General features: G+C 65.6%; 6 protein-coding genes across 6 annotated transcripts; 3 read left to right on the top strand and 3 right to left on the bottom strand.

Moving 5' to 3' along the window:
- Positions 1 to 143: 143 nt before the first annotated feature.
- MICPUN_64174 (flagellar protofilament ribbon protein) lies at positions 144 to 1672 on the bottom strand (the record flags this gene model as incomplete). Its single annotated transcript, XM_002505967.1, has 3 exons — positions 144 to 1217; positions 1349 to 1422; positions 1574 to 1672. The coding sequence occupies 3 exons, from the start codon at positions 1670 to 1672 to the stop codon at positions 266 to 268; spliced, it is 1125 nt and encodes a 374-aa protein (XP_002506013.1). The 3' UTR covers positions 144 to 265.
- Positions 1673 to 2183: 511 nt separating this feature from the next.
- MICPUN_106515 (histone acetyltransferase) lies at positions 2184 to 3784 on the top strand (the record flags this gene model as incomplete). Its single annotated transcript, XM_002506177.1, has 2 exons — positions 2184 to 2234; positions 2431 to 3784. 2 exons carry the CDS (start codon positions 2184 to 2186, stop codon positions 3715 to 3717), a joined length of 1338 nt encoding a protein of 445 aa, XP_002506223.1. The 3' UTR covers positions 3718 to 3784.
- Positions 3785 to 3959: 175 nt separating this feature from the next.
- MICPUN_104153 (predicted protein) lies at positions 3960 to 18248 on the bottom strand (the record flags this gene model as incomplete). The annotated part of the gene is made up of 1 exon (XM_002505966.1): positions 3960 to 18248. One exon carries the CDS (start codon positions 18246 to 18248, stop codon positions 3960 to 3962), a length of 14289 nt encoding a protein of 4762 aa, XP_002506012.1.
- A 993-nt stretch (positions 18249 to 19241) lies between these two features.
- On the top strand, positions 19242 to 21269 carry MICPUN_64171 (H+-or Na+-translocating f-type, v-type and A-type ATPase superfamily; the record flags this gene model as incomplete). The annotated part of the gene is made up of 2 exons (XM_002506176.1): positions 19242 to 19668; positions 19852 to 21269. The coding sequence occupies 2 exons, from the start codon at positions 19242 to 19244 to the stop codon at positions 21108 to 21110; spliced, it is 1686 nt and encodes a 561-aa protein (XP_002506222.1). The 3' UTR covers positions 21111 to 21269.
- Positions 21270 to 21722: 453 nt separating this feature from the next.
- Positions 21723 to 22262, bottom strand: MICPUN_71824 (predicted protein; the record flags this gene model as incomplete). Its single annotated transcript, XM_002505965.1, has 1 exon — positions 21723 to 22262. A coding segment is annotated over one exon (540 nt), but the record flags the coding sequence as incomplete, so codon positions are not given.
- A 658-nt stretch (positions 22263 to 22920) lies between these two features.
- Positions 22921 to 25238, top strand: MICPUN_64169 (Multidrug/Oligosaccharidyl-lipid/Polysaccharide flippase; the record flags this gene model as incomplete). Its single annotated transcript, XM_002506175.1, has 1 exon — positions 22921 to 25238. One exon carries the CDS (start codon positions 22921 to 22923, stop codon positions 25180 to 25182), a length of 2262 nt encoding a protein of 753 aa, XP_002506221.1. The 3' UTR covers positions 25183 to 25238.
- Between the last annotated feature and the right edge of the window lie 14 nt (positions 25239 to 25252).

Here is a 25252-nt window from a genome sequence, read left to right as displayed (position 1 = left end):
GTGCGCGCGCGGCCTTGTGCGCGATCGCGCCGCGGAACAGGATAAGCTCGCTGCGTTTGGTGGCGTGGGAAGATTGTGCCAGACGGGATGCGGATTCCACTTTGCTGTGTTTTTGTCCGGCGAGGGCTCGCGCCTCGTGGTCGCGTGTGATATCATACGATTTGTTAAACATGTACATCGTCCGTCGCCGCCGCCGGACCCGTCCCGAAAAGACTCCACCCACCGCCGCCGACGCGGTCGGACGACTCTCTCATCGCCGCTGCGATCATCGCCAGCTGGTGCCGAACTGCGCGAAATACTCGGGCTCGACGGTGTTGACGCCGAGGACGGATCGAGCCGTCGCGTCGCGCTCCACCTTCTCCGCCCGCTGCGTGTTCTGCGCTGCGAGCACCGCCATCCGCTGCTCCCGCTTGAACGCCTCCACCTGCTCCGCGCGCTGCTCGAGCGCCCTGCGCACCCGCTCGCTCGCGTTCGCCGTCGCCGCCTCCTCCGCCGCTTCCCGCGCCCTGCGTTGCTCGAGCTCCTCTCGCTGCGCCGCAACCGTCTCGTTGATGGAACGCACCTGGAGGTAGTTCATGCCCTTCCAGTGGTCGACGCGGACCCTGGCGCCGGGCGCCACCGCGGACGCCGCCGCAGAGGGGTCTTCGTTGATCATGGGATCCGACTCCACCTTGGTCGCCTCGGCGGCGGCGAGATGCTCGTCGATGGCTCTCGCCTCGGCGTCTCGTCGCGCCTTGAGCTCCGCCAACCGCGCATTCTCTTCCGCGACGGACCTCTCGAACGCGGCGCGCGCAGCCTCGTGATGCGCCGCCGCCTTGTTCATGTACTCCTCCTGCGCCGCGACCGTCTCCGCGTGCGCGAGATCAGCCGCCTTGGCCGCCAGCTGTGCGGCTTTCTTCTCCGCCGCTTGGCGCTCGCACCATGATGCCTGCTGCGCGAGCTGGGTCCTTCTTCGCTCGCCCGCGGCGAGGTCCTCGCCGTCGAACCTCTGCAGACTGGACGCGCCGATGCGGGCGTCGTCGTCGCCGACCCGGGCGGGGGGCTCGGATCGCAGCGCGCTCGGGTCCGAGAGGTCGTACTCGCGGCGGAGTTCCTTGCGCTGGTACTCGGCGCGAAAGGATTGGACGTTGCGGTTGAGCTCAGCCTGAATCTCCCGGCGCTCCTGCTCCAGCGCGACGAGCTTCTTGTCGTAGAAGGACGCCATCTGATCGTATCGCCTGAGAGGAAGGGGGCGCGAGGGGGGGGGAAGGGCGCGTCGTCAGCCGCCGTTCGTCGGGACCTCGCCGCGTCTCCGGTCAAGGGGGATTATCGACTTTGGCACATTTCACGAGCGGGACCGGGCGCTCACCTGTCGTGCTCGGCTTCGGCAGCCTTGCGCGCGGCCTTCTCGGCCACCTGCGCGTTCAGGGCATCGACGTCGATCTGCGAGTTGGGGCGACACGGGCGAGGCGACGGTCAGGCGGCGGCGGACGGGAGGCGAGGCGACGGTCGTCGCGTGAATAATCCCGTTTTAGTCCCCCCAGAAAGGCTGCGCGGAAAATCCCGTTCGGGCGCGCCGTGGCCGGAGACTCACCCCTTTCGTGCGCTGCTTCGCGTTATGGATGAGCGCGAGGCGCTCGGCGGGGTCGAACCGCTTGGTGCGGGAGAACCCGGCTCCCCCGATGACGGTCATCGCTCGCGTGGCGCGTGGGGCGTCGAATGCAGACTGCCCTGCGCAGCACACGCCTGAAGCACGAACTCGCAGGGCGGAAATCTCGGAAATATCATGATCGCCGTGAATTTTCGTGATTTTCTGGGTGACCCGCTGTGGCTACACGTGAACGATGTTCGTGTGGTCACCAGTGGACACCAGTATCAGTTTCAACCCTTCTAACCGTATTCTTTTCGACCACGAGCGCGGAAATCTCGATCCAGGGTTTCCGAGGAAGGCTTCCGACACGGGGCGCACACGTCCCCCGCGCCAGCCCTCCCCGCCCGCGCCCGACGCGAGTCCCCCGCTCCGAACGGGACGCGCGCTCAGGGCCGAACGCACCGGCGCACGATCCCCCGCAACCGGGGTCCACTCGCACCAAACGCCAGGCGAGGGGCCAATTGGCCACGCCCGCCCGTGAGGTGTCGGTACTCGGGAGACCCGCGAAGTGATCGGCGCGGTCCGAGGGGCGACGACTGGAAGGAAAGGAAAAATGGCGGCCGCCGAGGACACCAAGAAGGATGCCGACGTCAAGGCGACCAAGGTGCGCGCGCGCCGCGATCGCGCCGCGACGCCAGCCCCGCCCCGCCCGCAGCCCCGCCCCGACGGAGAAATTCTGCGCGCCAAACACGCGCGAGATCCCCGTGCCGAGCCGAAAATCCTCCGTCGACCCGCCCCGAACCGACCCGCCGAGACCCGCCAATCTCACCGTCTCCCGAACTTCACCCCCGACGGTACAGGCCGAGAAGGAGGACCCGAAGGCTGACGACGGCGACGCCAAGGACGACAAGAAGACCGCCGACGCCGCCAAGAAGCCCCCCGAGGACGACGTCATCAAGAAAGTCGTGGACGGCGTCGGCATCCCCCTCGACATCGGCGCGAGGGTCCAGTGCAAGTGGCGCGACGGCCAGATGTACCCCGTCCGGGTCATCGAGCGCCGAGCGGGACCCAAGGGCAAGGAGGCGCAGGAGGAGTACGAGTACTACGTCCACTACGAGCAGTTCAACCGGCGCCTGGACACCTGGGTCACCATCGCCGAGATGGACCTCGCAACGGCGGAGCAGGACGAGCCCGGGAAGAAACGGAAGCACGAGGACGCGCACGACGAGGAGCACGCCGAGTTCGACCCCAACGCGCTGCGGGAGCACGAGGAGGTGACCAAGGTGAGAAACATCCTGAAAGTCGAGCTCGGGAGGCACGAGATGGACACGTGGTACTTTTCGCCGTTTCCGCCCGAGTACACCACGTGCAAGAAGCTGTTCTTCTGCGAGTTTACCCTCAACTTCTTCAAGCGGAAGGAGCAGCTGCAGAGGCACCTTCGGAAGACGGAGATGTACCACCCGCCCGGGGACGAGATCTACCGCAACGAGTCGAGGGGTAAGACTACGGCGTTTTTCGAGATTGACGGCAAGAAGGAGAAGATCTTCTGCCAGAACCTGTGCTACCTCGCCAAGCTCTTCCTGGACCACAAGACGCTCTACTACGACGTGGACCTGTTCCTGTTCTACGTGCTGTGCGAGGTGGACGAGCGCGGGTACCACATCGTCGGGTACTTCAGCAAGGAGAAGTGCTCCGAGGAGGGATACAACCTGGCGTGCATCCTGACGCTGCCGGCGTACCAGCGCAAGGGGTACGGGAAGATGCTCATCTCCTTCTCGTACGAGCTGAGCAAGAAGGAGGGCAAGGTCGGGACCCCGGAGCGACCGTTGTCGGACCTCGGGCTGGTGTCGTACCGCGGCTACTGGACGAGGGAGCTCCTCGCGATCCTCAAGGATGAATCCAGGGCGGTGATGAGCATCAAGGACCTGTCCGAGCTCACGATGATCAAGACGGAGGACATCATCAGCACCCTGCAGCACCTCAACCTGCTGGCGTATCAGAAGGGCGCGTACGTCATCTGCGCCGCGCCCGAGCTCATCGAGAAGCACCTCAAGGCGGCGGGATCGCCGGGCGTGGAGGTTGACCCGACGAAGCTCATCTGGACCCCGTACAACGCCGAGAAGGAGTACGCAAACTTCCGCGGATGACAAGACGGCTTTCGACGAATGAGAAGGCGGAATTCAAAGAATCGAAATGAAATTTAAAGCATGCAATAATCTCGAGCAGTGCTACTCTGCTAGCTACCATAGCTCGCCGGGCCCGGCGGTCATCACCTTCAGCCGGGTCGCCGGCGTTTGAACCCGCGGTTCGAACAGTCGGCGACGTCTTCCAGTCGCCGAATGTCATCTTGATTTGGACTTTTGATTTTTTGTGCTCCTCGTGTCGGCGTTTAGTCGCCTCCGCCGTCGTCGGCTTCGACGTCGTCGCCGCCTTCGTCCTCCTCCGCCGCCTCGCGCGCGGCGTCCTGGCTGATGGCGCCGACTTCGACGAGCAGGTGCATGCCGCACATCTCCGTGTAGGTCTCGTACCATCCCAGCGACTCCTGCGCCTTGGCGAAGGACTTTTGAAACTTGGTGATGACGAAGATGAAAAACGCCTTGCGGCCGACAACCTGGAGGGACTCCAGGCCGAAGGTGTTGATCAGGAACGCCATGCCCCACGTGCTGATGTACCTGTCCTCCTCGCCCGGTCCCAGGAACCTGTAGATGAGCACGCCGTAGACGATGATCACGTACCCCCCGAAGAACCACAAAAACGCCGCGCAGAACCAACCCAGGTTCTGCTGGAAAATAGACGACCACCTCAGCTTGGACACGTACGCGCGACGCCTCTTCTCGATGTCCTGGACGGATATCGTGTGCATCGCCAGCGCAGCCTTGGCGTCGTCCGCCTGCTTCGACAGGTTCGCCCTCGCCTTCTCCAGGATGTCGGCGACCGCGTCCATGGCCGCCTCGCCGGGGGGCTTCTCCGGCGCCGCCGCCTCGCGACCCGCGGCTCGGCGCCACAGGTTACGGATCCCGCGAGCCGAGTGCGGGGTTTGCGAACCGACTCCGGACCTGGACGGCGAATCGGGCGCGCTGCCGTGCTCGCTGTCGTCGCTCTGGTTGGCGCTGTCGAGGTCGCAAGCCTTGCGTTTCGACCGCGGATTCGGCTCGGGCGCAAGCGACGAGGCGCTCGTGCTCAGCGCGCCGTCGCGAGTCCCCGAGGAGAGCAACCTGTCCATCGCCTCCGACCCGAGCGCCCCGGCGAGGATCGTCTTGGACCTGTGCCCGAGGGTGCCGAGGGGTAGGTTACCCAGCGCGTGCATCGTGCCCGCGCGGGCGAGCGCGCGTTCGCACTCGACGGCGGTGCCCGGGAAGGCGATTCTCGTCGCCGCGAGCGCCGCCGCCGCCGCCGGGACGTGGCTGGCAAACACCGGCGCGTGCGGGGGCAGGAGCCTGACGCAGTCGTAGTAGAAGGCGTCGACGCTGCCGACGGTGATGTTGGCGTCGCGGTCCTTCTCGCGTTCGCGCGATTTGAGCGACGCGAACGCGGCGAGCGCGCCGGTGATCTCGTCGTGTTTAGCCGGATCGGACCGGATCCCTTCTCGGACGTCTTCATCCTCCGCGGCGGCGAGGGAAATCTCGTGGACGTATCGCATGAACACGCGAAGGGCGCCGGCGTCGTGCCAGTTCCTCGCCAGCCGGGGGTTATCCGCGACGCTCGCGACGCAGACGGCGGCGGCGTCGGCCACCACCCTCGACGCCGGCCTCGGCGAGTGCAGCCGAATCGTGGCGACGACGGCGGCGAAGCCGTCGTGGTCCAGCTTGAGCTCCTGCATACCCGCGGGGTAGTCGCAGGTGATCCTGGCGAGGAGCGCCAACGCGGCGGCGCTGGCGGCCACCTGTTGCGGGGACGCGCGCGGAGCGGCGCCCTCGCATCGGTCCGGGACGGTGAGCACCCCGACGCACGCGCTGACGCCGCCGGCGGAGACGATGGACGCTCGAACCAGCGCCGTCGCCTTCGCCGCGTCCTCCCTGGACCCGCCGTAGCCCCTCGGGCCCGCCTCGTGCGCCGCCTGGTCGAGAAGCGACGCGAGGAAGGAGGCGACGCGTTCGCACTCGACCACGTCGCCGTCGTCGGCGAGGTCGTTGAGACGGTGAGAGTCCTCGACGCATCGCGCGACGGCGGATCTGAGCCACTGCTCCGGGTCCATGGAGTCATGGGCGTGCAGCAGCGCCGGCGCGGGGGGAAAGCCCGCGGCGGACGCCCCGCTGCCGGACGCGCCGATGACCTGCTCCGACGGCGGGGTCGTGCGAAGCGACTCGAAGTCTCCCTCGACGTCCACCGGGGCGTTCATAATCGCCGCGCGATGGTCGCCCGACCTGTCCTTGTGCGCGGCGTGCATGGACCGGACGTACCAAGCGACGGGCGCGGTCTCCCTCGGGTCGGCGTCGGCGTGGTCGACACCCGCGGAGTCGCCCGAGTTGCGACTGGCGGCGTCCGCGTCGCCGGCTGTGTCGTCGTCGTCGTCGTCGTCGTCGCGGGGCATGACGGAGGTGAACTCGTCCCGGTGAGCGACGGCGCCGGAAAAGGCGGAAGCCTTGGTGAACATCTTGCGCTGCGCGACCGTCTGCGTCTTGGCCTCGGGCTCAACCTCCGGCTCGTCGTCGTCGCCGCCGATGTCGTACTTGTCGAGATTCTTCTTCATCTTGAACGAGTTCGAGAGCCGGAGCTTGACGTTGTCCTCGGCGGTGTTCCTGATCGACTCCTTGATGACGTCGACGGATTCAAACTTGGCCTTGCGCTTCTTCTTCTTCCGGTAAATCCCGAGTCGGTCCATCCAGTAGAAGAAGACGCCGACGACGGTCATGGCGTAGGTCATGCCGCACGTCATGAGCATCTTCATGATGGCGCCCTTGGACTTGGCGAGGATCTGGCCAACCTCGGGTTTCTGGACGGCGCCCGCGGGGTCGTAGAAGAGCTGGAAAAACGTCTCGCACCACGCGGCGTAAATTTCCATCATGTTCATGCCCGCGGCGATGACAGCCTGGCGCCAGTGCGGCTCCAATATCGCGCCGCCGCCGGCGGTGAACATGCGCGTGAGCGAAAACTTGACGGGGAACATGATCGCGATCTGGATGGCGATGACGGTGAGGAAGTGGAAGCCGTTGTCCTTGTCCGGGAACGCGCGGCAGACCCAGCCGGCGGGTTTGAGCTCCTTCTGGCCCATCAGCACGGCGCACCCCGCGCCCGCGGGGACGTAGTCGCACTCGTCGAGGACGTTGGACGAGCATCCAATCTCCTGCCTGAGGATCACGCAGCACTGCGTCGCCTTGTTGTAGTAGAACCAGACGGTGACGAGCAAGCCGACGAGGTAGAGCGACGACTGCATCACGATGCGCTCGGCGCCGGAGAAGGCGTCGGTCGGGTTGGCCAGGAACGCGCGGAAGAACATGTGCGCAGCCATGTATAGCTTGAGCGCCCACACGATGAACGCGTAGAGCTCCATCGTGAGCCTCTTGACGGTGTTGACCGGCGCCATCGCGGCGGCGGCGAAAAAGCCGCACCATCGCGACAGAAACGACGGCCTCTTCTTCGCAGCCTCCCTCTTCTTCGCAGCCTCCTCAGCCTTCTTCTGCGCGTGAAGCGCCTGCACGGTCGCCGTGAACGACTCCCTCCACGCGGAGACGCACTCCGCCGCGCGCTCCGTGGCGACGAGCACAGCCTTTGCAACCTGCGAGTCGCCCCGCACCTGCTGCTGCACCCACGTCCAGCCGCACTGAAGAATGTCAAACTCGTGGTAAAGGTCGTCCCACGGGTTGAGCACCCAGGACAGGCCGTTCTGCCTGCATCCCTCCATGGCGACGATCGTGCACCACATGTCGTCCACCACGGTCCACCCGAGCTTGGGCGCGCACGCCGCGAGCTCGGGCGGGCATCGAAGCAGGACCTCGTCGGCGTTGTAGAAAGCCTTGACGACGGGAGCGTCCGAGCCGGGGAGGGGCGGGGAGAGCTGCGGCGCCGACGCCGCCTTGAGCGCGCCCGCGAGCGAGTCCGTCGCGGACCACGAACCGTTCTCGTTCTGCAGCGCCACGATGTTCCACAGGTTGCTGCGCTTCATCCACCCGCCCGAGGTGAGGTTGCCGCAGATCATCGCCTTGAACTCGGCGACGAGCAGAGGAAAGGTGACGCCCGTGGGCATCATCCAGGGTAGCTGGGCGGCGTCGTAGATCCTGCTCGCCATCTCCACGTGGCCGACGATGTTGTTGACGTCGAGGTACGCGTACACCATGGCGGTGCCGACGGCGCGCGAGAAGGGGAGGAAGACGACGTGCTCGGCGTCGTTTTTGGCCCTCCAGACGATGAGGTTGCGGTTGAGCGCCTCGATGGGGAAGGCGATGAGGAAGCGGACGTAGCGGATGCCGCACGTGGAGCAAAACATGGCGCCGTTTCGCTTGGGCATGGGCAGGCGCTTGACCTCGGACTTGGAAGGAACGCCGATGAAGTACGCGGGGAGCTCGGGTTCCTTACGCCTCCTCCGCTTACCCTGCGCCATGTCCCGGATATCTTTTTGGAGCTGGCTGGGCATGCCGGCGAGCGCGCCGGGCATCTTGCGCGCGGCGTCCAAAGCCTTCCCGGGCATCTGCTTCAGCGTCTTCTCGAGCGGGGACACGATGTTGGTCATCGTCTTCATCGACCTGCCGAACAGGCCCTGTTTCTTCGCGTTCTCATCCTTGAGCGACCTCCTCTGCTTCGACGGAGACTCCTCGTCGTCGTCTGAGCTGTCGAACGTCTCTGCCCAATTCATGGTGTGGACGTCGACGACGCTGTACTTGACCTTGCCGGTCTCCTTGTCCACCCACGCGTCGATGCCCGTGTGCGTCTCCTCGAGTTCTCGTTCGATCTTGGCCTCGATCTCCGCGACGAGCGCGGGGTCCGCGGCTTCCATGCCGTTGGGAACCTGGGGCAGGCCCTCCTTGGCGCGGCGTTGACGTCTCATCGCCGCCTTACGTCGCTCGATGGCGCGGAGAACGTCCGTCGCGGCAAAGTCGCGCTTGCCGAGGTCGGCGATCTCGAGGAGCTTAGCGTCGATCTCGTCGGCGTCGTCGGTGCCAACCTGCTGGCCGGCGACGCGCTCGAGGTCCGCGCGGGTGTTCGGGCAGTGGAGGTTGTTGAACATGAACTGCATCTCCTGCACGTCGATGCTCCAGGTCCACACGTCTTTGATGACGGAGAACCCCATCTTCTCGGTGGTGCCGGGGTTCTTGATGAACTTGTGGAGAATCTTACGTCGCGCGCGGCCGTCGCGGCGCTCAAACAGACACGCGAGCACCGACATGCACCCGAACATGCCGCCCACCACCGCGAAAACTTTCCACGTGTTCAAGACGTCGTCGAGCGACACCGAGAGGAGCTCCTCGATGGACACCGGCTTGATCTTTGGCGGCGCCGACGAGGCGGAAAAGTCGGTGGCGTGGTTGCACAGGCACCGCACGCTGGACGAGAGGACGCATCCGCACCCCTCGAACGTCTGCGTGTCCCTGCGCCAGAAGCACATAGCCTTGTTCCGCGGGTTCTGCGCCTGGCATCTCTCGCCGTCGTACCTTCGCAGCCTGACGCCGTCCTCGCTGCGGTACTCGACGAGCGTGCAGTTGAACAGCACCGAGTCTTCCGTGGAGTTGTCCAGGTGCTCGAACGTCCACAGGAACGACGCGTCGACGGAGGAGTTATCCAGGGAGATGGACCCGTCCAGCACGCCGGGCAGCCACTCGACTTTGGACCCCTTGGGAATCGGGTTGGGCAGCGTGGCGCAACCCTTGGTGGACGACTCCCCAGCCGCCTCGTCGTAGAAGGAGCACGTGGGCAGCTGAAGGGGCTTGGTCTCGAGGTTCTGGAGCGCGGTGAAGTTGGTCGTCGACTTGGTGACGTAACACGGCGGGCTCCGGAGGTCCGCGCCGTCGTCGTTCAGCCTGAGCGAAAACGCGATGGGAGTCTTGAGGTTCTTCACCGCGAGTTCGCCACCCGACGTGGCGTTGTTGAGAACCAGGGACACCGTCGCGGAAGCCTTGGGCGCGGATCGAATGTCGGTGGGATCGGACGCGTTGCCCTTGCTCGCGGACGCGGCGTGGGGATCGTAATCGAGGGACAGGCACAGCTGGTCGACGGGATCGGAACCGCCCAGCGCGAGCGCGCCGCCGGGAACCGCAAACTCGGAGCCAGCCGCGGACGCGGTGGAACTCGTCGAGTTCCCGGCGCCGAGCGTGCTCACCCTCGCAGCCTGGTACGACATCTTCGTGGTGTTCACGCTCGCGGGCTTCTCCCCGGGGAGGCTGGGCCCGAGCTGCGCCGTCATGAGCGATCGCGCGGCGCCGGTGGCGGCGCCCTGAGCCGATCCAGCGTTGGCGTCCCCATCCTCAGCCGGGGTCACCGCCGCGCTCAACGCGCCGAGCATGTTCTCGGCACCCTCGCCCGTGATGATCAGGTCGTTGTCGGGGCTGCCCGTGGTGTTGATGAGGCCCGCGACGAGGTTCACCCCGGACGAGCGAGCCGCCGCCGTCGCCTCGCACGGGTCGCCGAGCACAGCCGAAGCCGTCCCCGCCAGAGTCGAGTAAAACGTCGACGACGCGGGGACGGCGTCACCCGCCGCCGACGTCGTGTTGAGCATCGACTCGCGAGCCTTGGCGCGCTCTTTCGCCTCGCCGGTGGCGTTGACGCCGCCGCCGCCCACGCACCCGTTGGCCGCGAGGAGCCTTCGGCGGCTCTGCTGCTTCTTGAAGTTTGCATACAGCCCGATGGTGGCGCCGATGGAGTTGAGCGCGCCCTCGGGGTTGCCGCTCTTCATCGCAACCTCCGCGGCGTTGATGCCCTGGTCGGCCGCCTTCTTCAGCGAGGCTTCGTCGTTCGTCGTCGGCCAGTTGCTGGTCACCTCGATCACCTTGGGCGCGGACACGGCGCCGAGCGAGTCCCTGACCTCGACGGCGAGCTCAACCTTTCCGTTCACGTCGCCTCCGGGCAGGGAAACCTGGCACTGCGCCTCGGGGCTGAAGTCCTTCAGCTGCGTCCACTTCTCCGTGCCCTTGACCCTGTACACGAACCTGTAGTACAGGGGCTCCTCGGTGTCGACCCACGCGCCGGCGCTAATCGTGAACGTGTCCGTGAGCGCCGTGCCCGAGTCGGGCACGGAGAGGAGGGTTCCGCCCGACGGGGGCGTGTTCTCCTCGAGCTCGATGAACGCCGCCGCCGCGCCGTTGCCGTCCTCGACGTCGAGCCGGAACTTGTAACGGTACCCAGTCTCGAGGACGTCGGGCGAGAGCACGAGATTCTCGGTGGCTAGAGAGACGGAGGACGTGAACCCGGCGGCGGCGAGGTCGACGCTCTGGTCGGCGCCCGCCGGGTCGACGAACGCTCGAGTCGCCGACCACTTCATCTTGAGCGTCGACGGGTCGGCGACGGAGGTCACCGTGCCCTTGATCCTCGCCGGCTCGCCGGCGTTGACCTTGTTCTTCGGAAACGGCGTGATGGACGCCACCGGGGGCGGTCCAGTCGCGCCCGCCGCCGCGGCGATGACGGACACCGTCGTCGTCGTCTCCGCGCGCCTCGCGCCCTTCTTCGCCTCGAGGATGAACGTGTACGTCCTGCCGTTCGGACCCGCGGCGCCCTTGAGCTTGAGCCCCTCGATCTTCGCCTGCGACGTCCTGGGGAGCTCCAGCTGGGAACCGTCCTCGAGGTAGCACGACGTGTCGGAAGCCCCGGCGTCGACCGCGGTCTTGTCCTCGCAGAGCCAGTAATACTCCCACTCGTAATCGGGATCGGCGTCGGGATCGATGGAGCCCGAGCCGTCCAAGTCCACGGCCACCCCTTCCGAAACGATGGAGTTGCCGCCCTGGACGATCGCCTCCAGATCCGCCTCGCTCACCAAAAAGCTAAACTCGGCGGTGGACGACACCAAGGGGTTCGCGGTGACGTAACCCGTGAACTTGAGGGTGTACGAAACGCCGGGGGGCAGCGATCGCTTGGGCAGGAACAGCTGCGGGGTGTTCGAATACGTCGTCTTCGGGTCCAGCTCGACCGGGGTGCCGTCAGATCTGGCGGCGGACCAGCCGAAGGTGTAACCGGCGTCGTTGGAGCAGGCGCTGTTCATCAGCTCGCGGCCCGCGATGACCCGCGTGTCGCTGCCGCGGAGCACCTCGCCGTTGACCACGGTGGTCGCCGCGATGTTCACGCCCATGGTGCACACCACGCAGCCGTACTCGCCGACACCGGCGTTGGTGCCGTTGAACATGTAGCCATCCGGGCACTTGCCGCACGTGAAATTCTTGAGACCGTCGTCGGTGACCACCGACGGGTCCTTCGCGTCGACGGCTGGGGTGTCGCGGCACTCCACGCCGGGGAAGCACGGATTGTCGGCGCATGCGTCAAAGTCAACGCAGCCGGTCGTGCCAGTCGAGCCGGCGACCCAGGGGAAGTAGCCATTCGTGTGCGACGGGCACGTGCCGCAGCTGGACCCGCCGGCGCCGTCGTCGGAGCACTGCGTCGACGGGTCGCAACCGCCGTTGTTCTTTTCGCAACTGCTGATGGGCTTGCACCCGGACTTACCGCTGCCCTTGTAACCGGCCGGGCACGCGCTGCAGGTCTTGCCGTTGTTAGAGCACGTCGTGAGAGGGTCGCACGGATTCTTCGTGGCGCACAGGTTCTCCTCCGCGCAGGTGACGCCATCGCCGGTGGATCCCTTGGGGCATTTGCCGCACTTAAAACCATCCTTGGGCGGCGCGAGGTCGGTGCACAAAACCTTGCCGAGTGGGCCGTCGTAGCACCGATTGCTCGCGCACGAGTCGATGTTGATGCACTTCCCATCCGCCGCGCCGCCCTCCTTCTCGGTCCCCGGAGGGCAGGCACCACACACTGCGACGCCGTTGTTGTTCGTGCACGTAACCTGCGCGTCGCATCCTCCGTTCTTGATGAAACAAGGGTTGAAGCTGCACCCGCTGGGTCCGATGCCGTCGCCCGTGGAGCCCGGCGGGCACTTGCCGCACTTGAAGCCGTCGGCGCCGGCGGGTGGCTTGAGGTCCTTGCAGAACACCCCGGGGTAGCACGGACCCTCGGCGCAGGCGTCGAGGTCCACGCATCCGGACGCGCCGTCACCGACGTACCCAGTCGGGCACGGGCCGCAGCTGGACCCTCCGGCGCCGTCGTCGGTGCAGGTCGTCAGCTTGTCGCAACCGCCGTTCTTGACCGAGCAGCCGGAAGCCTTGACGCACTTGGTGTCGCCGCTGCCCTTGTAACCCGCGGGGCAAGGACCGCACGAGAAACCTCCGGCGCTGTTGATGCACTCGGTGAGCTTGTCGCAGCCGCCGTTTGCCTTTTTGCACTCGTCGATGTCCTCGCACTTGCCCGACTTTGCGGTCACAAATCCATCCGGGCAGTTGCCGCACTTGTACCCGCCGACGGTGTTGATGCACTCAACCCTCGGGTCGCATCCCCCGTTGTTCACAGCGCACTCGTCCACGTCGGCACACGTGATGCCGTAGTCCGAGGACGTGTACCCGGTGGGGCACTCACCGCACATCACGCCGGTTGACATGCTCGGGTCCGCCTTGCACCGCACCAGCTTGGAGCACCCCCCGTTGTTATTCTTGCACGGGTTCTTGGAATCCTCCACCAGCTGGTCGCTCTCCCTCGCCTGGAACACGATCGCCGTGCCGGCCGTGCACGTCCCCCCGGTTTGCGTCTTGCACGCGCCGCGCCTCGACGCGGTGGATTTCACGGTCATCTCGCCAAAGTCGCCGCCGAGCTTCGTCCGGAGGTTCCGGAGCAGCTCGCCGGTGCCAAAAGCGACGCCGACGCCTATGGACGCCTCCTCGAGCTGCTCGGCGGGGACTGTGAAGCGAGCGACGACGACGAGCGTGTGCTTATTGCCGTGCGCGAGCAGCCGGCGGCGTCCTTCGCCTTCTCCGTGCGCGAGCAGCCGGCGGCGCGCTTTACCGTTGTTTGACTTGCCGCCACCTTTGTCGACAGCCGGAGGAGTCGGGTCAGCCACGCCGGACGCCGCTTTACCGCTGTAGTAGAGCAGCTCCGGTGACCTCCCGGTGACCTCGCGCATCGACGCGACGATCAAATCTTTTTCGGCCACCGTCAGCGTGTCCCTCGGCGCGAGGCCGATCTCGACGTACTCGTCAAGCACCGCCTGCGAAGTCGTGGCGGGGTAATCGCTGACGCATTCGGTGCCGTAGAGGGTGTACCCGACCGAGCACTCGATGCATTCGGTCTTCCCCACGCCCGTGCACGCCGAACACCCGGCGTAGCACGTCACGTCCGCGCCGCACTGCGTGTTGGCGTCCGGCTGCGTCGCGTCGTACGGCACGACGTCGCCGGCGGCGCGAGTCAGAGCGCCGGCGCAAGGTACGCACGACCAGACGCCGTCCACCACGACCCTGTACGTGTTCACCGGGCACTCGCAGTTCGTGTTGTCGCCGGAGGCCTTGTCGCCCGCGACGTTGTCCGAACCCGCGGGACAGTCGGTGCACACTCCGTAGAGGACGTGCTGCTTCTCGGCGCACACAATGGCCTCGCACGTCGCGAGCGTGACTTTGCCGTCGTTGCACGTGGAAAATGACGGGCTTCCCACGGCGTAGCCGCGGGCGCACTCGACGGCGCACGAGACGCCGTGTTCGACTGTAGCCGGACATTCGACACTCAAGCCGTTCTTCGGAACCATGGCCCTGGCAGTGCACGACTTGCCCGTCTCGATGTTGTCACACGTGTCGCTGGATTTGTCACTCCGCGGAATCGCCGACCCAGACTTCCCCGTACACTTGTTGCAGGTGTAGGTGCCACCCTTGCTGCTCGAGTACGCGGCGTAGAAGTCGTCGAGGCAGGTGCAGTCCGTCGCGGTTCCGCCCGAGCTGACCGAGTTAGCGGGGCACGTTTCACACTTCCCGCCGGAAAGGAAAAAGTTCTCCTTGCACGAGCTCGCTTCGGAGCAAGCCTCCGACTCCTTCTGCCCGTTCCCGGATCCCGGAACTTTCGAGTCGGCAGGCTTGGTTCCGCCGCCGGTGCATTCCACGCACTTCCAAGAGTTTCCACTCTTCACGGCGTACATGTTCTGACCGCACGTGCAAAACTCTGCGGTTCCGCCCTCGCTCGTCGAGCCATCCGGGCAGGTCTTGCACGCCTTCGCCTTACCGTCAAAGTACTGCCTGGTGGTGCACGCCTGGGACGCCACACACTCGTCGCTCTCGCCGCCCGGCTGAGGAATCTTCGAACCTTGACGTCCGCTGCACTCCTCACACGTCCACGTGCCGGCGCCGCTCACGAACGCCCTGTAGTTGTTGTTGCAAGTGCAGGACGTCTCAGCGCCGCCGACGCCGTTGGAGTTGGCCGGGCAAGCCTGGCAAGCGCTGCCGTCCCAGTACTTGCCCGAGGCGCAGCTCGAGACGCACGTGTCGCTCTTGCCGCTGGTGTGAGGAACCACCGAGCCGATTTTGGTGGAATCCGTCGGGCAGGTTTCGCACGACCAAGTGCCGCCGGTCAGCTTGGCGTAATATTTTTCGTTGCACGTGCAGGACGTCGCTTTCCCTCCGGCGCCCGCAGAGTTTCCCGGACAGGTCTCGCACGAGTCTCCGTCCCAGTACTTGCCCGAGGTGCAATTCGCGGTGCACGTCGTCACCTTGCCGCCGGCGCTCGTCGAACCGTCGGCGCAATTCGTGCATGCACCATCCTTGATGTACTGGTTTGCCGCGCACGACTTCTCCAGACAGACTTCGTTTTTATTTTCGTTCGCACCGGGAACCTCTGAGCCCGTCCTGAAGGTGTTCGCCCCGCAATTTGCGCACTGATTGTTGTTGGCGTACTTGTTCGCTTCACACGTGCACGTCGTCGACGAGCTATCCGAGCTCGTCGACCCTGCCGGGCACGCCTCGCAGTAGTTCTTGTTGCTACCGCCGTTACCGTCATCCAAGGTCAGGTAATGGTTCGCTTCGCACGACGTCGCGGCGTTACAAGTTGTTGCAGCCTCTTCGGTTCCGACGTTAGACGCGTCTTTCGTCTGGCCAGTCTTGCACGCCGTGCAGGACCACGAGTTCCCGGATTTCTCGACGTAGTGGTTCGCCGGACACGTGCATTCGGTCAGTGCGGAGCATGGAGGGGATGGGCAGGTTGACGTGCTCGGGCAGTCCTTGCACTCGCCATCCTCAAAGTACTGTGTCCCACCACACGTGCACGCTCTCGCCGAGCCGCCAGAGCTCGTCGTGCCTTCCGGGCACGCCTTGCAGTAGTCCTTGCCGCTGTCAGCATCCAAGGTCAGGTAATGGTTCGCTGCGCACGTCTCCGCGGCGCTACAAGTTGTTGCAGCCTGGTCGGTTCCAACATTAGACGCGTCTTTCGTCTGGCCAGTCTTGCACGCCGTGCAGGACCACGAGTTCCCGGATTTCTCGACGTAGTGGTTTGCCGGACACGTGCATTCGGTCAGTGCGGAGCATGAAAGGGATGGGCAGGTTGACGTGCTCGGGCAGTCCTTGCACTCGCCATCCTCAAAGTACTGTGTCCCACCACACGTGCACGCTCTCGCCGAGCCGCCAGAGCTCGTCGTGCCTTCCGGGCACGCCTTGCAGTAGTCCTTGCCGCTGTCAGCATCCAAGGTCAGGTAATGGTTCGCTGCGCACGTCTCCGCGGCGCTACAAGTTGTTGCAGCCTGGTCGGTTCCAACATTAGACGCGTCTTTCGTCTGGCCAGTCTTGCACGCCGTGCAGGACCACGAGTTCCCGGATTTCTCGACGTAGTGGTTTGCCGGACACGTGCATTCGGTCAGTGCGGAGCATGAAAGGGATGGGCAGGTTGACGTGCTCGGGCAGTCCTTGCACTCGCCATCCTCAAAGTACTGTGTCCCACCACACGTGCACGCTCTCGCCGAGCCGCCAGAGCTCGTCGTGCCTTCCGGGCACGCCTTGCAGTAGTCCTTGCCGCTGTCAGCATCCAAGGTCAGGTAATGGTTCGCTGCGCACGTCTCCGCGGCGCTACAAGTTGTTGCAGCCTGGTCGGTTCCAACATTAGACGCGTCTTTCGTCTGGCCAGTCTTGCACGCCGTGCAGGACCACGAGTTCCCGGATTTCTCGACGTAGTGGTTTGCCGGACACGTGCATTCGGTCAGTGCGGAGCATGAAAGGGATGGGCAGGTTGACGTGCTCGGACACGTCTTGCACTCGTCATCCTCAAGGTACTGTGTCCCCGCTTCGCCACACGTGCACGCTCTCGCCGAGCCGCCGGCTGGGCTCGTCGTGCCTTCCGGGCACGCCTTGCAGTAGTCCTTGCCGCTGTCAGCATCCAAGGTCAGGTAATGGTTCGCTGCGCACGTCTCCGCGGCGCTACACGCACTCGCAGTCTCTTTGCCTGTGCCATCGGTCGACGGAATCGCCGTCGCGGCTTTCGTCTGGCCAGTCTTGCACGCCGTGCAGGACCACGACCCGCTGTTTCCCTGGGTGACCCACTCGGCGTAGTGGTTTGCCGGACACGTGCACTGGGTCACGGATGTAGATGAACCAGGGCTCGTTCCTCCATTCGGGCACAACTCGCAGTAGTTCAAGCTGGTCGCAGTATCCAAGGTGAGGTAGTAGCCCCCATCGCAACGACCGTACACCTCGCAATCAGTTCCATCCTCGGTTTGTCCATCCGCCGTCGGAACCCGGGCCGCGGTTGTTAGAACTTTGGCAGCGTCATTGCCGCGCACCTGGCCAGCCCTGCACGGCTCGCACGTCCACGTGTTGCTCTCTTTTTTGGCGTAGCGGTTGACACTGCACGTGCAGAACTCCGCGTCCGCGCCCGAGCTGGTCGACTCGCTCGGGCAGTCCACGCACTTGTTGTTGCTGCTCTTGTACTGGGTTTCCGCCGCGCACGACGCGGCGGGTGCGGGCGTTTCCGGCACCGGCGCGGGTGCGGGCGTTGCGGGTGCGGCCGTGAACACCGCCTTGATCTCGCCGACCCAAAGCTGTCGCTGAAGTCCGACGAGTTGGACGTAGAGGTACCGACCCACCTTGTTCCCGCAGTCGACTGTGAACTTGCCGTCAACGGGAGGAAGACCGCCAGCATCGTATCCCACATCCGTCGGCAAGATCAGGCGCTTGGCGCCGCTTTGCCCAGTGCATGCTGTCGTGTCGGCCCCATCTGGGTCTCCATTTCCATCAAGTGTGAGGCAACCGTCGTTAGTACACGATGAGTCGCTCACGCCGACGATGACTCCGGTGTTCGGAGTATTCGTCACGACTCCGGCTGTCAGTCCCCGACCACACACCGCAATCACCTCAGCATTATCTCCTTGGCCGTTTCCTTTGGCCGCCTGGTACGCTACGTAACCAAGCCCGTTTGCCTGAGACACCAACATCGCCATCACGCACGAGAACGGCGTCTGCTGATTCTCCAGGTTGCCGTACACGTCGACGTCTCCAATCGTCGCCTGGTTGCCCTCCCCAAAGTCGATCTGCACCCAAGGATTGGCCGCGCCTTCCTCGATTTTGTTGTCGTTGTTGTCGTTGAAGATGGCCGCGGAGGGGCTACCCTCCGAGAATGCCCCATCCACGATAGCCGAAACGTCCACACCGTTTCTCGAGGTCGTGACGGTTTTACCAGTCAAGAGTTGCGTCTCGCCCAGGACCGGCTCCGCGAGTACCGCGAGTACCGCGACGACCATGGTCAGCGCGACGCGCATCGCGCCCTGTTTGGTCCGCGCGACGCGCATCCCGCCTCGCGTGTCTGAAAAATAAAATAAAATTCGACGCGCTGCGCCCCTCCTCCCACTCCGTCCCTCTCCTCGCGCCCGACTCCGCGACGCGGCGCTATTCGAGGTGAGCGCTGTCGAGCGTGGGTCCGTCCCCGACGCGCGAAGGAAGGGTGGACGCCGGGGCGAAAAGTCCTCGGCGCGCGTCTCGCGTTGTGATCTCCCCCCGGGCGTTCGACCCGCCCCTTCACGAGACCGACAAGGCCCCCAAGCAACCCCGGAAAACGTGGTGAAACGGGCGAGCAGTCTGGCTGAGCAAGCATTTGTCATGTCGGCAACTGGCTGGGGCCCCTTCGCGGGCTCGCGGGACTTTTTTCGCGAAATCGCCACAGCGACGTGGTCAGAAATTTGAAACGGAAACGCATCCATCAAGTTCGAAACCCCACGCTCCGCGGTCAGGGATCCAAACCGCAAACTCGTTTCCATTCATCGGTTGAAAGCACGCCCCCGATCGCGCACCGACGCATAAGGCTCCAGCAAAACAGCCAGCCAAGATTTTGGGATCAGAGGATATTTTTCCGCCGGCGAAGAAGAGAAGAAAAATCCGTCGAGCAGAACCGGTCGACGAAAATCGCGCCGCTCTGACCTGTAAGCCACACGAAGCCAAACCGAATCTCGGCGAAAACTCGCCACGTGATCTCCCCTCGCCGTCGATTCGATCGAGGCTTTTTAACGGAAACCCCAGGAAACCCGACTGGCCGTCGTAGCGGAAGCGCTGCCCGAAAAATAACCCCCAATCGTCCAATCTCTTCCCGCGAGGCGAAACCTAACCTCGTTTTGGGGGGCGAAATTTTCGATCGGCGCTTGGACGCGGGTCCCTCGCGCGCGCGCCCACTTCGCGCCGCGAACGTAAACCGCCTCTCCGACGCGCTCGGGAGGTTTTGGTGTTTAGGTAGAAAAAAGAGGGCGAGTCGTTCGGCAACGATGATGCGTCGCGCCGCGTCCACGCTGCTCCGGCAGGCGAGGGTCGCGCACAGGGCTGTGGCCACCACGCAGGCTGCTGCGCCCCTTGGCGCGGCGGAGGCTCGAGGGTTCGCGCCGATCGCGCGCGGGTTTCACACCTCAAACATCGCCGGGGCGGGCATCTCCGCCCAGGAGCTCTCCTCCCTGCTCGAGCAGCGCATCTCCGGCCACTACTCCGCGCTGGACATCGACGAGATCGGCCGCGTGCTGTCCGTGGGCGACGGCATCGCGCGCGTGTACGGCCTGAACAAGATTCAGGCTGGCGAGATGGTCGAGTTCGCCTCCGGGGTTAAGGGCATGGCGCTCAACCTCGAGAACGACAACGTGGGGATCGTGTGCTTCGGTTCCGACACCACTATCAACGAGGGTGACATCGTCAAGCGCACCGGTACGCGCGATCGCCCGCCCCGCCTCGTCCCGAACCCGGACTAATCATTTTCTGACCCCTCCAACTCGGCCGCAAAACCAACCCGGCGCCCGCATCGAACGGTCGTGGACGCATTATTTTTCAAAAACCCCGAAGCCGACCGCCGACGCCGACCGCCATGATCCCTCCCAAACACCCGCGCAGGCGCCATCGTCGACGTCCCCGTCGGCCGCGGTATGCTCGGCCGCGTCGTGGACGGCCTCGGCCAGCCCATCGACGGCAAGGGTCCCCTCGGCGACGTGACCCAGCAGCGCGTCGAGATCAAGGCTCCCGGCATCATCGTTCGCAAGTCTGTGCACGAGCCGATGCAGACGGGCCTCAAGGCCGTGGACTCGCTCGTGCCCATCGGCCGCGGCCAGCGCGAGCTGATCATCGGCGATCGCCAGACGGGCAAGACCGCCATCGCGATCGACACCATCATCAACCAGAAGGGGGTCAACGACCAGGGCGACGAGAGCAAGAAGCTCTACTGCGTCTACGTCGCCGTCGGCCAGAAGCGATCCACCGTCGCGCAGCTCGTCAAGGTGCTCCAGGACAAGGGCGCGTTGGACTACTCCGTCATCGTCGCGGCGACCGCCTCCGACCCCGCGCCCCTCCAGTTCCTCGCCCCCTACTCGGGCTGCGCCATCGCCGAGTACTTCCGCGACAACGGCATGCACTCGCTCATCATCTACGACGACCTCTCCAAGCAGAGCGTCGCCTACCGCCAGATGTCCCTCCTCCTCCGCCGTCCCCCCGGACGCGAGGCGTTCCCCGGTGATGTCTTCTACCTCCACTCCCGCCTCCTCGAGCGCGCGGCGAAGATGAGCGACGAGGTTGGCGCGGGATCCATGACGGCGCTCCCCGTCGTCGAGACCCAAGGCGGCGACGTCTCCGCGTACATCCCCACCAACGTCATCTCCATCACCGACGGACAGATCTTCCTCGAGACGGAGCTCTTCTTCAAGGGCATCCGCCCGGCGATCAACGTCGGCCTCTCCGTCTCCCGCGTCGGTTCCGCGGCGCAGATGAAGGCGATGAAGCAGGTGTCCGGCTCGCTCAAGCTCGAGCTGGCGCAGTACCGCGAGGTTGCCGCGTTTGCGCAGTTTGGCTCGGACCTCGACGCCGCCACCCAGTACCTCCTCAACCGCGGCTCGCGCCTCACCGAGGTGCTCAAGCAGGGCCAGTTCGTGCCCATGCCCATCGAGCAGCAGGTTGTGGTCATCTACGCCGCGACGAAGGGCTACCTCGACAAGGTTGCCATCAACGACATCGGCGCGTTCGAGGCTGGCCTGCTCAAGGAGGTATCCCCGGCGCTGCTCGAGACCATCCGCACCGAGAAGGTCATCTCCGACAGCACCGACGCCAAGCTCAAGGAGCTCTGCGAGGGCTACACCAAGGGGTTCATCGCCGCCAAGGCTTAAAACGCTTAAATGGGGTTGGGATCGATTCGCCCCGAGCGGTGGGTTCCGCAAACGGGCTCGTGTGTTTTATCATCAATCACGGTAACCGCGGCGCACGTATGTACGTACGCGCGGTGTCCTCGTCATGTTCTGTTTCAATAAAACTCAACTCATCACGAGCGGGGTCCCGTTCCCCTCCTTCGTACCCCTCCCGCTCCCTTCGTATCCTCGTCACAACCTCGCCCGCGGCGTCAGCCCCGCGGCGCGCGACATCGCCGCGAAGAAACTCTCCGGCAGCGCCCTGTACTGCTCGAACGCCCTCCGCCGTTCCTCCGCCCTGCCCTCCCCGTACGTCACCTTAAGTCCGTCCGTCATCACGCGCTTGTACCCCGCCACCCCCGCGCGGGGTAACGACGCGACACGTACGGCCACGTCGAGCGCGGCGCCGACGAGGTTTACCGCCAAGTCTCCCGGAAGGTCCGCCGGGATCGTACCCGGCGATCGAACCGACGCGCTCGCGTCGGCACCCCCCGCGCCGGCACCCCCCGGGACGGCACCCCCCGCGCCGGCACCCCCCGGGACGGCACCCCCCGCGACGCCCCCCCCCGCCATCATGTCGTGAAGATCCGCGTCGACGTCTCGCATGTCGTGCGCGTCGTGCGCTTCGTGCACGATGGCGTTGACGAGGCCGCATCGGCGCGCATCCGTCGCCGTCAGGGGCGCGGCGGTGAGACTCGTCATCCTCGCGACGTTCGCGCCGACGATCCTCGGCAGCTTCTGGCTCAACCCCCAGCTCGGGAGGATGCCGAACGCGGCGTGCGTGTCCCTGAACGACGCGCGGGGCGACGCGAGGAGCACGTCGCACGCGAGCGCCAACTCGAACCCGGCGTTGATGGCGACGCCGTTGACGGCGCCGATGATGGGAAAAGGGCAGAGCTCCATCTGGTGCACGATGTCGTCGTCCAGACGACTCTCGTCCATCTTGAACACCCGCTCGGCGTCGCCGAGGTCGATGCCGGTGCTGAACGCGCGACGGCCCGTGGCGGTGAGCACCGCTGCTCGGACCGAACGATCGACTCTGAGATCTCGAAAGGCTTTCGCGAGCGATAGGAGCATGACCTGGGTGATGGCGTTGACGGTCTTCGGGGAGTCGATGACCACCACGGCCACGCCGGGGAGGGATGCGGGGCGATGGACGTGCACCGACATCGCTCGCGCCGTGCCGCGCGCGTGCGACGCAGTGCCACCTGGGGAGGCGTCAGAAAATAACAAGCCTCGTCACTTCCAAGCGGGCCGGGCGTCCAGACCGGGATTCACGAGTCGGGGACTGTGTTGAGAGATTGAACACGTAAACAGTAATCATGCCGATTCGTATATGGCTTTTAGAAGCTTATTTCCCATTTATGCACGGGACTTCTCGTGCGTTCGTCTCAGTCCTTCGCGGTTGGTTCTCGGCCGCACGCGCTTCTCGGGAGCTTTTGAGAGCACTCACTATCTGGACGCGGGGCGGCGCATTGGAGCGCGCGATTCCGTCGTCGTGACCGGTTCCGACTGGCTTTTGGACCGCGGCGGGTGTCTGCCGTGCCCTCACGCGCGCGTCTCGACGGCATCGAGCGCACGGAGCGCGCCTCTCGCGTCCTCCGCCGCGCCCGCTCCTCGCCGACGGCCAGCGCCCATCGCTGCCCGGAGCCGGTTCGCGTGGACGTTATCTGAGGTGTCGCGAAGGGGGACGGTTGGGGGAGCTTTCGGAGCGCGTCGGGTGCGGGCATGCGCGGACGGTGAGCGCGGGGAAGGTCTCGAAGGGTAACGCGCGAGTGTCGGCGGGGCGAGGATGCCGCCGTCGATACTCAGCGGCGCGGCCGCGCGGGTGCGCGCGACCGCGCCGACCAACTCCGTCAGGCGGCGCCACGTCTCGAAAAGCGGATTTGGAAAGCGTCACGACGCGCCGACTCGCCGCGCGGCGTGGGTGCGCGCATGGCCCGCGTTTCCCGCGAGGAACGTTCCGGGAGGCGTAAACGCCGGATGGAGACGCGGCGACGCGACGAGGGCGCGCGTCATCGACCCGCATCCCGGACGCGGCGCGCTCACCGCCGAGGGCGAGGGGGACGACAACGACGAACGCCGGGACCGGGACGACGAAGACGACGCCCTCCCCCGGAGAGAGACAGAGACGCTCTCCGCGGCGGACGTCCAGCGCGCCCTCGCGTCGGCGACCGTGACCCACGCCGCCGGCACCGCGGACGACGACGCGGACGACGAGGACGGCGAAGACGACGCGTGGTTCGAGCACCTCCCGTACATCCTCGAGTTCTCGTCGCCCATCGACGCGGTGGCCATCCTCGACTCGATCGACGAGGACATTCAACTCGCGGCGGCGGCGGAGGAGACCGCGGCGCTTGCCGAGGAAACGGACGCGGATCGATCGACGTCCGCGTCCGACCCCGCGTCCTCCGCGTCGTCCCAGGCGTCGTCCCAGTCCTCGTCGGTCCCTTCCGGGATGAACCCTTCGTCGTCCAAAAAAGCGTCGGGCGAGGGCGACGAGTTCATCGGATACGGAGCGCTCTTCGCGAGCATCGCCAACCTCGGCCTCCCCGCGCTGGTCAACTCGTGCATCGAGCCGGTGATCAGCTCCGCGGAGACGGCGTGCGCGGGTAAGATTGGCGTGCTCTACCTCGCCGCGCTCGCGCCTTCGTCCTCGCTCTTCGCCTTCGCCGCGGAGATGTGCTTCGCGGTGTCCATCGTGGTCACGAACACCATCGCCAAGGTGGCGGCGGGCGAGTCGCGCGGATTGAACGGGGGATCCGAGGAGGAGGAGGCGGCGAAGCAGCGGAACACGATCACCGCGGCGGTCGCGGCGTCCTTCGTGTCCGGCGCGGTGCTGGCGTGCGCGCTCGCCGCGCTCGCGGGTCCCCTCCTGAGCCTCATGCACGTGCCGCCCGAGGTTGCGCCCATCGTTCGAACGTACGTCGCGGTGCGCGCGCTCGGGCTACCGTTCTTCGCCGCGTCCAACGCCGCGGAGGGGGTGTTCATAGGGCAGAGGGACGGCGTGACCCCGATGGTGGCGTGGACCGCGACGGGCGCAATCACCCTGGGCGTCATCGTCGCGGCGGCGCACCCATCCGCGCTCGGGCTCGGACTGCCCGGATCCGCCGCGGCCATCTCCTTCGGCCAGGCGCTCACCGCGGCCTGGTTCTTCCGGGGTTTAGCCGCGAACGGGTGGTTGGCGTGGCCGGAAGGCGACGGAGAGGGGGGCGTGGGCGAGGTTGGCACGTCGGACGCGGGGGGTTCTAGTTTGGGCGCGGCGGCGGGAGCGCCCACGTCGCAGGTTGGCCGCAGATTGGCCGCCGCCGCGTTGGCGTGCCGCGCGCTCTGGTCGCGGTCCGTGGACGTCCTCGTGGAGTCCAGGATGCTCAACGAGATTGGGTGGATGTTCCTCGGCGCGTTCTCGCGCATGGGAACGTACGCGGCGATCACGGCGAGCGCGTCGGCGCTTGGCGTGTTGCCGGGCGCTACGCACAAAGTCGCGCTTGAGACGTTCTGGATCCTCTCGTTCCTCACCGAGCCGGTGTTCACCGCGTGCAACGCGCTGATCCCCCGGGAGTTACACGCGGGACGGTGGGGCAGCGCGAGGAAGCTCCGCGCGGCGCTCATCGCGCTCTCGGTGTTGCTTGGCACGTTGCTGTCCTGCGCGGCGTTTTTGATGACTCAGACGGCTGTGTACTCGGACGATCCCGCGGTGACTGCGGCGCTGAGCGCGCTCACCGCGCCCCTCGCCGTCGCCCTCGGCCTCAGCGCGGTCGCGTACGGCGTCGAGGGAACCATCATCGGGTGCGGCGAGGTTGGGTACCTCGGGAGGACGCACGCCAGGGACTTTTTGTTGGTGCTCTTACTCCTCAAGGCGCACTCGACGTTTCCGAGCGTCGCGGGATCGGGGCTCGCGGGGATCTGGTGGGTCCTCGCGTTCTTTCAGGGCTTGCGGATATGTCAGCACTGGTGCCACCTGGCGATGACGCGGCCGTTCTGGGAGAAGCAGGCGGACCCCACGACGGAAGAAGCAGCGGAGGCTGACGGGAAGGCTCTGCTGATTGCGTGACGAGGCGGTTGAACGTTTATTTTTTCACTGTAAGATCATTTTCACATTTCGCACGATTGTTACTCTCCCC

This window comes from Micromonas commoda, chromosome 14, assembly GCF_000090985.2.
Source record: "Micromonas commoda chromosome 14, complete sequence".
Classification (NCBI taxonomy): Eukaryota; Viridiplantae; Chlorophyta; class Mamiellophyceae; order Mamiellales; family Mamiellaceae; genus Micromonas; species Micromonas commoda.
This window is presented reverse-complemented; position numbering and strand designations above follow the sequence as displayed.